This window comes from Centruroides sculpturatus, unplaced genomic scaffold (assembly GCF_000671375.1).
Source record: "Centruroides sculpturatus isolate CEXI.00-Female unplaced genomic scaffold, Cexi_2.0 scaffold322, whole genome shotgun sequence".
Taxonomy (NCBI): Eukaryota; Metazoa; Arthropoda; class Arachnida; order Scorpiones; family Buthidae; genus Centruroides; species Centruroides sculpturatus.
Genome location: NW_019384652.1, coordinates 127,850 through 144,126, shown reverse-complemented (window position 1 = coordinate 144,126; position 16,277 = coordinate 127,850). Strand labels below are relative to the sequence as shown.

At 31.5% G+C, this 16,277-nt stretch overlaps 1 protein-coding gene across 1 annotated transcript in view; it reads right to left on the bottom strand.

Moving 5' to 3' along the window:
- The window catches only part of LOC111626318 (sodium channel protein para-like), a 303,413-nt gene that overhangs the window by 172,981 nt on the left and 114,155 nt on the right, over positions 1–16,277 (bottom strand). The window contains exon 3 of the mRNA XM_023369639.1: positions 4,137–4,316. Coding sequence (XP_023225407.1) covers positions 4,137–4,316 — 180 coding nt within the window. The remainder of the gene's footprint in view (positions 1–4,136; positions 4,317–16,277) is intronic.

Sequence of the window (16,277 nt, the reverse complement as noted above, 5' to 3'; positions counted from 1 at the left end):
CACCCCCCCGCGTTGGAATTTCGAAAAATCCTTTCTTAGTGTGCGTTTCCATGACGTACCCTAACTGTGTACCAAATTTCACCTCTTTAGGTTAAGCGGTTTGCTCTGGGCGATGATGAATCAGTGAATGAATGAGTGAGTCAGTCAGGACAAGCAATTTTATATATTTAGATAAAATAGATTTACATTTATTTAAAAAAAAATTAAAATCATGATATAGGTAAGGTTCAACAGGCTGTATATGAAATGCTATACGGTAAAAAAAGGATCTTTGTGAAAGAGAAAGGCAAAAAATGGGATGAAGAAGCATGATGTATTACGTGTTCTTACAGTAAGGATGCAGAGACCTAGCCAGTAATTTAAGATTAGACCACTGATTTAAAGCAGAGAATGCAGTCAAAATATTTTAAGCGATCGGAAAGATTTGGAAGACCGAGGTGAACTCTTGCCACATCGTGGTTGTCAGTAAAGGGTAAATTGCAGAATTTGTGTATCAGAAAATAAACTTTATTTAATTCAGATTGTATTTTTTGAATCAGATAAGGGGCAGCCATGGCTCAGACTAGTAAACAGTAATCGACTATTGATTGAAAATTAGTAAAGAAAATTGTTCTGAGTACGGTTTTTGAAGAGATATTTTTGCAAAAACGCAAGATAAAGCCACGTCTAATTGCAAGAGATTTAATAATGTAAGAGATATGATCATGGAATATTAATTTTTCATCAAATATGATACCAAGGTCATGATGAGACTAGACATAGTTTATTTTAGAGGAATCAATAAATATGGAAGGGTGATAGGGATTGCGAAGTAAAGAAAAACACATAATGACAGTTTTATGGATGTTGATTTTTAGATTATAACTGGCAAGATTAGAACGTAAAAAATTGACAGTGATCTGAAGAGAGGAGGGATCATTGGATAAAATTTTGATGTCATCAGCATAGGCAATTACTTTAGAGTGGGGGTTGATTAGTAATTTATCTATATAAGCTGAGAAAAAAGCATGCTTAGTACAGATCCTTGAGGTATGCTGCAGATAGGATAGAAAGGGAAAAAATCAAAGTCACCAATGTGAATCTTACATAGTCTGGATAAATAGTAATTGTTTAACCAACAGTAAAGAGCAGAATCTAAATCAAAATAATCAATTAGAGTCTGAAGTAGTAATTTAGGAATGATAGAATCAAAGGCTTGGGAAATGTCAATATAAATTATGTAGGTGAATTTTTTGTTCTCAAAGTTTTGCAAAATAGTATAAGTTGTTTCAAGAAGATTAGTAGTAGTAGAAAGGTTACGGATGCCACAGTGTTGATGAGGGAAGAATCTGGAGGTAATTTGGATATAGATTTTGTTATATAAGCAAATTTCAAAAATTTGCTTATATAACAAAATCTATACCCATAATGGAACCTAATAGAATAATAACATAATGGAATACTAATAATGGAATATTAATAATGGAACCTGAAACTGATCTGACGACAGAAGAACTCCAAGAACTCTCAAATGAAGAATACCAAGAAACTCAGCAAGATGTGTTTTCTTTTGAAAAAGAGGAAGGTGAAAGAGGACCAATGTCGACATCTGATACTAAAGATCTTTTGAAGTGGGAGGATGTCAGAACAACGATCATCCAAGTGGCATCTAAACCAGATTAAGGTTAATGGGGTTGGGATCTATAGAATTACAATACTATTAATTACTTCTAAAAAATCCTGAAGAAAAGAGAAAAGCAATTGACATCGGACAGATTCTTTAACCCCCACAAACAGAAAAAACATGACTAATAAAAATGCAAAACTGCACATATATGTATTTTTACTATTACATATAAATAAACATAGTAAAAAAGTATATATTTTTTATTTTTTGGAGTCTCCGGAACAAATTAAATGGTAAATTGATAATCAGTTAACGAACAATTCGGATAACGAACAAAGTCTTGAAACAGATTAGGTTCATTAACTGATCACCCACTGTATTCTAGATTATAGTTTCTGTCCTTGATTCTTACCATTTCCTGTTTCTAGAACTTTCTCCCATCTTTTATTTCTACTTCACTGCATTGATGATTGATATTCCAAACCATCCCGTGGGGAGATCAGCATAGGCAATTACTTTAGAGTGGGGGTTGATTAGTAATTTATCTATATAAGCTGAGAAAAAAAGCATGCTTAGTACAGATCCTTGAGGTATGCTGCAGATAGGAGAGAAAGGAAAAAAAATCAATGAGGAGAGTAAATGCCCAAGGGCCAAATCTGGAAGTAACGATTTTTCAGATATGGGAGAAGAGAGCTCATTTGATAGGCCATAAAATCCATTCAAAAATTACAAGAATATGACATAAAAAGATGCTATTATTTGTAAATTTTTATTACTTTGTCACTAGCCAAATACTTTTTAATAGCAGAAATGTTTTCAAACTCTTTACAAATCATCATCAACTTACATAATTAGGTTTGAAAAAATATGGCAATTACAAATACACAGGATCAAACGAGATTCAAATGCAAAATACAGTTTATAGAAAGAACAGAATGTAACATTCAAATACAAAATATTTTCAAAACAAAACAGGTAATGCAACATAGCAGAATTCCATAGTTACAAGAAAATATAAGTTAATGATAATAAAATTTAAAACATGTCATTTATTATACAGTATGTATGCATTAAATGTATATTATTATTATTTCTAATAAAATATACATTTAATACATAAAATACTAGTTCATACCTGGTTCAAATGTAATTTGAACCAAATATGAACTAGTATTTTATGTGAGAACCAGGTATGAACTCTTGCAAATGATATATTTCTATCAAAGCTTATAAAATTGAATTTTTAGAAATAGAGAGTAGCCTATATTTTTCCTTGGACTATCCTGAATATAAGTACAAAGTTTCATACTGAAAGGTTCATCCATTCTCATATGATACTCAAACAACACAAAGATATATATATATATATATATTTATTTTAGTTCACGCTTGATGATGGAATTTCCCTTAAGTTGTATTTTTAAGTATTTTGGTAAATAGCATATTTTAAACTTACTTCATTAAATTTAAAATTTAAACTTTAAAAAAAAATAGATGCATTGTGTCACTTCTTTAACAAATTTTTTTAAAAATCTTTCCATAATGTTCTATTATCCAATCAGAAGTAATGATCTAACAAGTTACATTTCTACTCTTCTCAATTCTTCGATTTCTACTTTCTCATCTTTATCATAAAAAGTATTCTGTCATGCTTGATAGAAAAATTTCTAGTATATAATAATTTTTTCTTTTCTTTTTATGCCAATAATAAATTTCACATAAAAAGAAAAAATAATAATAATAATAATAATAAAATAATAATAGATATCCAAATATTATATAATGAAAAGTGATCTTGAAATGTTGCTGAAATACTGTATTTTAGTCATTGTTAACTTTTAATTACACAATAACAGAGATTCATTAATATATATCAGTGTTATCATTTAAATGATTCTGCTGATAAGTGCAAATTTACATTTTATTTTATTTTGGAAAGACTGATTATAAATTTCAGTATTTCAATACTGAAATTTGACTGATTATAAATTTCAGTATTTCAATACTGAAATTTATAATCAGTCAGTATTTCAATAACTGATTAGTATAATCAGTTATTGAAATACTGAAAAACTACATAATTTGCTTCTTCACCTACCAACATAATTTTTGCTTTATGCAGTTTAGCTGTATCAATAATTTCTACTTTCAATTGAAAATCTTATTAATTATATTCTATAAAAACAAAATACTATATTCAAGAATATTCAAATTCATCAATTTGTGGATAATATTTCATACACTTAAAAATTTAAGACTGATTGTGAAATCAAATAGCATGTACAGTAGTTATATTTAAGAAATTTAGTCATGAACTGTCACAAAAAAAATCTATTTATTTTAACTTCATTCTCAAAGATTCAATTAAAATTTTAAGGAATATAATAAAACTTTTAATACCACTGATGATAAATTTTTTACAATCAACCATAGCAAATTACTGTAAAACTGACAGATCTTATACTAATACTATACTGAAAGATATTAAAATTTGATTGAGTAATTTATGCACATTCATATACATGCCTACCTTCCTTACTTTGCCATTTATTTGTGATTTTGGTTCACCAATGCTATCTCCATCCACACTTTTAACACTTGCATCTTTATCTTCTGCACCTTTATCTTGTCCCACAAATAATTCATATGAGCCACAGGAAGACGCTGAAGAACTCTTTACTACGCCGACTCCTGCTTTTTCTTCTTCTAACTGTCAAACAAAAATTTATTATATTCAACACAATTAAATAATTTAATAACAACTAATTACAACAGAAATGTTTATCTCTCATAAAATTCTATTTTATACAAAAACTAAAAATGCAAAATCAACATACAAGTCTCCAAAAGTTGAAACTTACACAAATTAAAACTAAACACCCCACACACAGTCTTCCAGCAAATAATTGATTCCAATGCATATTATTTGCTGAAAGACTCTGTATATGGTGTTTAGTTTTAATATGCAAAATCTAACTAAAAAATCAAATTATTTACAAAATAAAAACAATGTACATATATATTTATCCCCTTTAGTTCTTCACCCGAGTTAACTCGGGCATGTTACATAGCCTTACATTAAACTCGGTCCTTTCAGCCCCCCAAAAAATTTTTGTTTTTTTTTTTTAATTTTTGGAATGTTTTTTAAGTCTCCAAATTTTTTCAAAAATTTTTAACCACACAAAAAAATTTTATCGCGATTTTAATAAGCCTTTGATAAGGCTCGATTAAAGCTTAATTGTTTTTTAATGGGAGTTTTTTATCAAATTTATTTCATGGTTCCTAAGTTGTAGCGCACGGATTTTCCTTCGGTAAAGTTATTTAAAGCTGCTTTCTGATGTCAAAAAGCACCTCCAATAGTTTTTTAATTTTTTTAATTAATAGATTTTATTATATACACATTTAATTAAGTCGGGGGTAGGAAATCGCAATTAAAATTTGAATTTTTTAAAAATATTTAAAAATATACGACCAGATAGAACTCACCCTACTTTAAACCCTTGTCCTCCCGAGACTTCTGAGAGAATGTCCCGGGAAATCTGACTCCAGCTGTGTTCAAGGTCATCCAGCTGTGTAAACAATGACTCATAGATGTCAAATTTCACAGAAAGGCCAGACAAAGGAAAATAAAGTTTGAAGCTTTTTCTTCAAAATTAACGCATTTCTTTCGTTTTTTTTTTCAGTTTTAAGTATTTTTTATGTTTAATTACATTAATATCAAAAATTGNCGGTTAAAAACAATAATGTAAAAAATTGTCTATTTTTATTTTGAGATATGTATGTGATTATGTCTAAGACTCCTGAATACTGTCAAATATATAAAAGATCATTTATAACAAATTTTTATGAAATTACTCCACTTATTGTCAAATAAGTTGTGCGCACCAATTAAGACCTTGTATGTATAACAGATTAAAAATGGATATGGTAAGAAATATACATTATTTTAATTGTATTTTGTAAGATATTTTATGTAATGTTTTTAAAAATTGTATTTTTTTAGTTGACTGATGAGGGGCTTTATGCCCGAAACGTGCTGTTGTCACGTATCAACTAAAAATGATGGAAATAAAGCCAAGTGTTTATTTATAACTCAAATGTGACTTTCAAGTCCAATATATTCGCAAACCACGGTTTCAAAAACAACATATTAAAATTAAAGTAAAATTTGTTTATTTTTGATCGTGTATTCCCCTATCCCTATTTACTCTATGTTAAAATGACCTCATTTCATGCTGTTGCTCTAAGCACTTTCTTGTCTAGGAATGCATCCCCTGCATTAAGCGAGGTCTTACTGTACACACATCTTCAGCATATATATATATATATATATATATATTGTTACTAGACTCATTAAATGAAGTGTTTGTGTGATATCAAATTCTTTAAAGATGTTGACAGAAGGAAAAAGTGGCCTATTGACTACTGACAGAGAATACAAAATGCTGCTAGTCAGCACCAAATGCTGATGGTGGCAACAATGCTTGAAAGGTTTTATCACTGATGGAACTAGCTACATTATCTAGCTATAAAACAGCTTAGACTCTAGCTAAAATTAAAAACATATCATTGTTCAATGCTGAATTCGAATATAAAGGAAATATTGATTGTGGTCATTGAATCTCTGTTGTAGAATTGTAGCTGTATGTCATAATTTTAAGTTATTAAAGAATACAGTGGATGATCGGTTAACAAACAAATTGGATAACGAATACTTTCACAAAAGATTTTTATGATCAGACAATGAACACATGTTCAGATAATAAACACTTTATTGAACAAACATAAAATGAATCAATATAAAAAACGAATACCGATTCATTTTCCCTTGTCTTCAGGTAACAATTCGAAACCTTTCAAAGCACGGGAGATGTCAACATCGACATTCAACCCAGATAGTATTAATATTCCTATGAATTTTGAAATTCTCCCTTGTAATTCCAGCTTTTTGTTTACCTTTCTGACAAATAATTTTTTATAGTATTCACAAGACTGTCGGACAGGCACTTGTTAAGTTTTGCGTCGGGATTTATTTATGAAAGGTAAAAGTTTAACTGTCCCATTGGATATTGGATATTCGAAATTTGGTATTAAAACAAACCAAATTTCGAATTTCATCCGAGCCTTGCATTTAAATAATTTTTTGTGAGCTAGTTGATTTCTGTTCTCTGAATTTTTGTAAGTGCTTTTCTGAACTTTTAATTTTAAAAACAAACTGATAATATTATGGAGCCTAAAAAGAGAAGTGTCAAGAACTGCGCTCACTGTAGAAACCAAGTAAGAGATAATAACCAAAGTAGAAAGTGAGCACAAGCTGTCTGATGTTGCTAGGCAGTATGGCTTGAACAGGTCTACAGTAGGCACAATCTTAGTTATAAAAGGTATATCAAGAAGTCTCAAGCTGCTAATGGAGTAATGAAAATCACATCTGAAAAATAAAGAGCATTTTAGAGCTCATAATTTATTTATTTACATTTAATTGGAAACGTCAGAGACAATTGTATTCCACCCCCTAATAACAAAAAAAAATGATCCCCAATAAAATAATTACAAAATATAAAAGATATAACAGACATTAAAAAAAAATTATAAATAAAGTAAAACAACAGTTACATTATATATTATATAAAATAGATTTACATTTATTTAAAAAAAAATTAAAATCATGATATAGGTAAGGTTCAACAGGCTGTATATGAGATGCTATACGGTAAAAAAAGGATCTTTGTGAAAGAGAAAGGCAAAAAATGGGATGAAGAAGCATGATGTATTACGTGTTCTTACAGTAAGGATGCAGAGACCTAGCCAGTAATTTAAGATTAGACCACTGATTTAAAGCAGAGAATGCAGTCAAAATATTTTAAGCGATCGGAAAGATTTGGAAGACCGAGGTGAACTCTTGCCACATCGTGGTTGTCAGTAAAGGGTAAATTGCAGAATTTGTGTATCAGAAAATAAACTTTATTTAATTCAGATTGTATTTTTTGAATCAGATAAGGGGCAGCCATGGCTCAGACTAGTAAACAGTAATCGACTATTGATTGAAAATTAGTAAAGAAAATTGTTCTGAGTACGGTTTTTGAAGAGATATTTTTGCAAAAACGCAAGATAAAGCCACGTCTAATTGCAAGAGATTTAATAATGTAAGAGATATGATCATGGAATATTAATTTTTCATCAAATATGATACCAAGGTCATGATGAGACTAGACATAGTTTATTTTAGAGGAATCAATAAATATGGAAGGGTGATAGGGATTGCGAAGTAAAGAAAAACACATAATGACAGTTTTATGGATGTTGATTTTTAGATTATAACTGGCAAGATTAGAACGTAAAAAATTGACAGTGATCTGAAGAGAGGAGGGATCATTGGATAAAATTTTGATGTCATCAGCATAGGCAATTACTTTAGAGTGGGGGTTGATTAGTAATTTATCTATATAAGCTGAGAAAAAAGCATGCTTAGTACAGATCCTTGAGGTATGCTGCAGATAGGATAGAAAGGGAAAAAATCAAAGTCACCAATGTGAATCTTACATAGTCTGGATAAATAGTAATTGTTTAACCAACAGTAAAGAGCAGAATCTAAATCAAAATAATCAATTAGAGTCTGAAGTAGTAATTTAGGAATGATAGAATCAAAGGCTTGGGAAATGTCAATATAAATTATGTAGGTGAATTTTTTGTTCTCAAAGTTTTGCAAAATAGTATAAGTTGTTTCAANCAGTGGCGTGCCGTGACATTTGATGATAGGGAAGCTGTGTTTCTGTAAGAAGCCGACTTCCAGGGGCAATCAGTTAATTCTTTAAATGTATTTTTAATAGATTATTTATCTGACGTAATTAATAAATAAACAAGTTCAATATAATTACCTCTGTTATTAGGATCAATAGATTTCCTATGCCCTCTAAATGCCGATTCTCGCTTTGATAAAAACATATAACATCTATTAATTTAAATATATCTATTAGCCATAACTATCTCGTTATAATTTTCAATATTTATTTTATATTATTTACTAATGTTAAATTCTATTCCACTTTGATTTCCAAATTGCTTCAAATACAAAAGAATCGACGATTTTTTGTGTCTTTTGCCAGCTAAATCATCAAAGCCATTCTTATTCCACACACTAATTTCATTTGAAAATAGTAGACGAGCAAACAAAACAATTTTTGCATTTACAGAGTTATTTTATCATGAAAATGTCAAACAAATATTTTTTTGAAGTGTTTATATTTAACTTTGGCATTGGCCTTTCTCTTTTAATAATGTTTTCTTTTTTAGTGTATGATCTCGAGCCAAAACTTTTGTAAAATAAATTTTCAATATCACAATTACATTCTGAATCGCTAGCCACGATATAAGGGCTAAAATTAAAAATAAAATTATAAAAACTTACTTATTAAAATAAAATGTGTGATGGATATACAATTACACATACCTGGTACAAAATATTCAATTGTATGAATATAGTTTTGTGAAGAAACGCACATAAAAATAACATAAAATGTTCTTTACTTTTTAAATATTAAAACAATCTGCTTAGTTAAAACTGCTCCCTACCAGTGGCTCATGGATGGAATCGGAAACAATCTTTGTAGGTGTGCGGTGCGTGCGTGCATGCATGCCAAATCCCAAGGGTGCCGATACCGGTTAATGTCAAATGCCTCTTTTGTCGCATCACTAATATATGTCAAAGGATGCAACGAGTTGTTGTACATTTTAAACATTTCTCACCATAGCTGTAAAAATCTAAATACGTTGAACTTAATAGTCATTTGTTTTCTAACTAATTTGTTTTAGGACCGGGTGTTGTCCACGGAAATGTCCAAAATTTACAACTTTTCGGTCACTCTCATTGAACTGGAAAAATGTCTGTCTTTATTACATCTAATATTTCAAAGAAATCGGTCACCACCGTACTCGGCTAGAGATTGGTTCAGTTAAGCTTTTGTTTAAGTAAAATTTCGGCTCTTTCATCAGGGTTTTGTTTATGNTATTTTTTATTTTTTGGAGTCTCCGGAACAAATTAAATGGTAAATTGATAATCAGTTAACGAACAATTCGGATAACGAACAAAGTCTTGAAACAGATTAGGTTCATTAACTGATCACCCACTGTATTCTAGATTATAGTTTCTGTCCTTGATTCTTACCATTTCCTGTTTCTAGAACTTTCTCCCATCTTTTATTTCTACTTCACTGCATTGATGATTGATATTCCAAACCATCCCGTGGGGAGATCAGCATAGGCAATTACTTTAGAGTGGGGGTTGATTAGTAATTTATCTATATAAGCTGAGAAAAAAAGCATGCTTAGTACAGATCCTTGAGGTATGCTGCAGATAGGAGAGAAAGGAAAAAAAATCAATGAGGAGAGTAAATGCCCAAGGGCCAAATCTGGAAGTAACGATTTTTCAGATATGGGAGAAGAGAGCTCATTTGATAGGCCATAAAATCCATTCAAAAATTACAAGAATATGACATAAAAAGATGCTATTATTTGTAAATTTTTATTACTTTGTCACTAGCCAAATACTTTTTAATAGCAGAAATGTTTTCAAACTCTTTACAAATCATCATCAACTTACATAATTAGGTTTGAAAAAATATGGCAATTACAAATACACAGGATCAAACGAGATTCAAATGCAAAATACAGTTTATAGAAAGAACAGAATGTAACATTCAAATACAAAATATTTTCAAAACAAAACAGGTAATGCAACATAGCAGAATTCCATAGTTACAAGAAAATATAAGTTAATGATAATAAAATTTAAAACATGTCATTTATTATACAGTATGTATGCATTAAATGTATATTATTATTATTTCTAATAAAATATACATTTAATACATAAAATACTAGTTCATACCTGGTTCAAATGTAATTTGAACCAAATATGAACTAGTATTTTATGTGAGAACCAGGTATGAACTCTTGCAAATGATATATTTCTATCAAAGCTTATAAAATTGAATTTTTAGAAATAGAGAGTAGCCTATATTTTTCCTTGGACTATCCTGAATATAAGTACAAAGTTTCATACTGAAAGGTTCATCCATTCTCATATGATACTCAAACAACACAAAGATANATTCCCTAATCGCTTAATTATTTAACTACTTCTTAAGTAGAAATAAGTCGAAACCGGTTACTTTGTACTTGAATATTTGTAGTCTCGGGAAAAAAGTGGAAAGACAAATTTTTATGACAACAAATACATAAATCGTAAATTTAAGGAAAATAAATTCTAAAGCTTTTTCTGTACCTCATGCATCTCTCTCATTCATTAAATTTAGTTGTAAATGATGCTGTCAAAGTAACAGTTAATTTTTTAACATTATACAAGAATTGTACACATTTTTTCTACATCCCCTTAAAGATGGGATATACGAAATCGTAATATCACTGGTTTAACATTGAAATCTGTGAGTAATATAAAATCAGAGAGCAGAGTAAAAATATCAAATATTTTAATGGATTTTTTTAACTCCTGTCAACTATACAGAACTATCATAAAAATATACCAGTAAATTCTTATCAGTTCAGTTAAGTTATAGACTAAATCTACTCATGATTCATGTAATCGGGCAAGGACGGCAAAATATCTAGCGGGCAGGTGACTCAGAACCAGTCCTGGATAGAATTGGATGCGGTATATGTGTAGCATCCACCCGAGGTCCTAGGCTTCCACCGGCTAAACTGGGTGAGGTTGGTGCTCTGTAAAGTGCATGCGCAAATCTGGCTTCTTGTATGCTGACAATACAGCGCTTCCACTCTGCCACTNCTTTTGTTTTTTTTTTTCAGTTTTAAGTATTTTTTATGTTTAATTACATTAATATCAAAAATTGCTGGGAACTTATAGCGATAAGGTAGTTTTTATTATAGAAATTCCCTCTTTACAACATTTTGCTGTCCTAGAACCAGACTGTTCTAACTCCATATTCATAAATTTCTTAGTACAGAGGTTAAATTAAAAATTAACACCTCATAAATTAACACCTGCTGAAATTTTAAATTTCAGTAGGTGTTAATTTATATTTGTTAAGTGATTCAAAGAGCATTTTTTTTAATGTTTATCCTTTTAACTGACCTTTCTTCAGGTAACATTTTTCGGCAGTTCAGTGCACACAATAGGTAAATATGCAATATGGCATTATGAAGTACATTTTTTCAATTTCACATGCCATTTTCATGTTCTAACTCTAGCCAAGTTATAATTTCCTTGTTATCTAGCTAACTTTTTGTGAAAATTAAAACATCCATTAATTTTTTATTTTAATGTAGGCTTTATGCAGCATTGACAGACATTAAAAAAACACATATTACTCACAATTTTTACTTCCTGGCTGTTATATATAACAGTGAAGGATGGTAATGTGAAATGTAAAACACGAAAGGAAAAACACATACACATGTTAACCAATTAAAACAAGTTTAATTTCGTGATAAAATTGATATTATATACAGATTCTGTGTGGATTCCCGCTGTTCCCTATTAGACGTTTCCAACTATCCTCGGTTATTGGATATAACAGTAGACCGGTAGTTAACTCCTCTATAACTTCCTCCCGACAATTATACTTATTTAATGCGTGCGAGCCTTAATCTAACTTAAAACTAATAGATAGAATAAGAAGAAAGGGAAAATGAGAAGGATCATAGCACAGATGGGTATCCAAAATTTTGGCAACAGTTCTCCACAGTTCCTCGTCTTGGCTTCCCAAGCTCATACGTTCTCTTCTTAAAACAACCGGGCTCCCTTTGGGATTTTCCTCCAGATTTGTCGATCGGATTCTCCTAACAATCTGTTCTTTAAGGCCCTCTTCTGCAGTGCTCACCAATTTCCAATTCACGAGCTTGCTACCTCACATCCATATCTGTTTGAGTCTGGCCTAAAAATGTCTCTGGAATGTCTCTTTTCCCCTCCAGCCTAGTTGCTGTTTATTGTTCTAACCCTACCTCCTGATGGGTTAGGGGTGAGTTCGAGTTCTCGGAAGTCCGAGACAAAGGAACAAAGAAAATTGGAAAGAAGGATAATTCTAAAGAAATAGAATATAAGTTAAAACTAAAACTATACAGAATAATTGTGGCATAGTAAACACTAGTATTGTGTTTTATTCCAAAGACACATGGCAAATTTTCCATCAAATTCCTTTATTAGTTGAGTCGATACGGTATATTGTACCGTATCGATTCAACTAATAAAGGAATTTGATGGAAAATTTGCCATGTGTCTTTGGAATAAAACACAATACTAGTGTTTACAACGCCACAATTATAAAACAGGACACGGTTTCAAAAAACAAATATACAGAATAATATAAAAAAAAAAACAAGGCATGTAGCCACAGTAATCTGGCAAAATATGACCCCCAGATTTTTACATTTTTGGACTCAGGACACCTTGAAACATCAAGAAATACAAAAAAGTTCAGGGGTTTTTCTTTATGTACGGATGGAAATAGTTCTGCTTTCACAGGGTGAGGACGTCCTTTTGCTGCTCTTCTGCTTTTTAGTAAGTGTTTCATTGCTAGGACTAACTTTAGGCTCAGCTGAGTCAGTTCATTTGTTCTCCTTTGTTTGAAGACACTGTGTCAGGCTTAGCTAGTGCAGAGTTAGCAGAGTCAATAGATACACTGGAATTATGCTCTCAAGTAGCATTAATGTGTCAGGTTACCGATAGCTGATGTTAGAGTTGCACTATGGCGAGAAGTTGGTTTATCTATTTGGTTAGTAAGTAGTTTTCCCAAAAATCATACTTTTTTTGTAACTTTTTTCTACTGTTCTGTCAAAAAATCTTATTCTTAATTACATTTTTTAATTTTATATCACGTATAAAGAAAGAAAAAGTATATTTGGTTTAAAGGTTGAAGGAGGGAGATAAACAGGGGTCATGTGTATCAACATTAGGGTCGGACTTAATGATGATTTTACTAGTTATTAGCATTTACAATTTTTTATAAAACCCATCCCTACCCTCAAAATTAAGCTTTTTGCCATTTTATAATTAAAACTATAAAACGATTTTAATAATAAAATATCATAAGAGATGGTGCCACACATGCAGTTTTAAATGTTGCTAGGAAAGTTAAGTAACTTGTAGCTGGGTTTTATTACTTATTATCCATCCTTAAAGTTTACTTTCCACACTTCCTGTCTGCCATTGAGACATACCTGTATAAAGACTTAATTTCTTTCAATAATTCTGCTTGTCAATGTTTATTTTCTTTTTAATATCTCTGGCCAGTAGTACAGGTTGTTGATGTTCTCTGCTACATGTTTGCAGGACTTCAGAATGGTACTGATTCAAATGATGCATCTTTCACAAATGATGTATTGTAACATACAACTTGATTCTTTTGTATAAATAATATGTTTAACTTGTAAATAAGGTATATTTTTGGAAAAATTTGTAATAGAGTAAACTACTTCATAATTTTTGAACATCTTCTAGACGTGTGTAACTTCATGGTGTCATCTGGACTTTTCTATGGCATTCATTGTGGCTACAACGTTGTGCAAGTTAATGTTTTTCAAAAAGCAATCCAACATACTTTGCACGCTGTCCACTTCTTACATGCAACTGTAGCCTGACTCTTTAATCGTCTGATGTATTTAACATACATTGTGTCCTTATTTCAAGAACCCCATGATGGCTGTAGATATCAGAGCATTTCAATTTTTAGGGATGCATGAATTAGACCATAAGATCATTTTCTTAATGTTTAGTCTCTCTGATGAAATTTTCATCAATACCTATATCAGATTATTGGCAATGTCATTGCGACTTCTTCCTGCCATAAAAAGCAGCAGCCTTGCCTTTTGCCAACAACATAGTTTGTCACATTAAACACAATAAAATTTATTTTGTAATAAAAAGCAGACATCTTTCACTGTGGACATGATAAAACTCTCTGCAAAACTACAATATTTGGGACATATAATTAGCTCAAAAGACTCCAAAAGTCTCCAGACAAAATAAAAGCAATCCAGGATGCACCTTGCCCAAGAAATGTAGAAGAATCACATCAATTCCTAAGATTTGTTAATTACTATTCCAGATTCATCAAGAATGCATCAGAAATTTTATATTCATTGAATAATGCTTAAAGAAAAATGCTCAATTTCATTGGACAGCAGAAGAGAAAGTAGCTTTTATTTGTGTAAAATCTGAGATTATAAGTGATAGGGTACTAATGTGAGGTTAGCCGATCGCGTAGAAATAATCACGACAAGTGAACAGCCAATACTGTCATGTGGGAGTGGAAAGACTCACTAATTTTCCATTTAAAACTGTTTAACATATATATAAATTTTCTTACAACTATTGTTATAAATGTGAGGCTCTGGACAGGTCCGAACCCTCACTAAAATTCGCGTTAAAATAATTGTTTTAGAAAAAAAATATATATTAGTTAGAAATAGATTTTTATGATATGAAAACGCGACGCTAACATTTAAACAATAGAAGAATGTAAGTCCGTCGACCATTTCCGGTTGAAGATCGAATTAGACTTCGATTTTGACCTCTCCCGCGCCCCCGAAAGGTTTCGAATTGTCATCAGGTGACAAGGAGAGACCAATCAGAAAGGGGAATCTGAGAGAAAATGGATAAAACCCCGGAAATTCGAGGACGCGAGGGCTTCTTCTCCCGAAAGTTCCAAGTGACGGACCTGTTGTTGTGTGTGTGTCTCGCACCCGTCTTCGTCTCCATCTCCCAACCTCGGATCGACATCTTTTCATCAACGGAAGTCGACCGCATCGTCCTGGAGTCGTCGAGACGTGATGATATGGTTCATTCGCGAACAAGGGACACTCCTTCAAAATGTGACTATCTTGGAAAGGAGAGGAAGACCCAGAGGCCGCAGAACTTCCAAGATCGCAGAAACCTTGTAAGCTTCTTTCGTGTTTAATAAACAGTTGTGTTGTTTGTAAATGAAGCATCTAGCTCTGACTCAACTGCTTCCACATGTCATTGATTGTTACCGCTCGGCAATCCAAACGGTAAGGGAGACAATGACGATATATATCACATATTATCGTTCATCGAAAGTTTTTTTTTTTTTCTCCCCCCTCGGCCCCCACATAAAGAAGCATAATGCCTATCCCAAAAGTGGGCAACAAGTCCATTCAAAAGTTTTACAATGATCGTTTATTTTCTTCTGGCAAAGGTGATGTAGAGAGCGACAGCCCCGGGACACACAGCACAACAACTTGCAAAGATGACCTCCGATGACTAGGTATACCTGGGCAAATCTTGACGAGACAGGATAGCAAAAACGAATCCCGGAATGTCGAACAAGCTTTTGTTGTTGAAGGACAGGAAAACAAAATCCAAGAGAAGAGCACTATGAACCAAGAATGTCCCATCCTTGAAACACAGAGTTTTATAAGTTTTTCCCTTAAAGCTGCCTTTTCATTGGTCTCTACTTGTCACCTGGTGACAATTTGAAACCGATCGAAGGGTGCGAGAGAGATCAGTTTTGCGACTAAATATGACTTCTCTCCAGCCATGTTTCCTTCGACTTTAGTCTTTTCTATTGTTTAAATAATTTACCAAAAAAAGAAAACTTTCATTGTAAAATAAATAACAAAAGCAAACTGCGATAAATAAGATGTACATCCACCATGAACCAAAAAACGATGCGTTAACTCA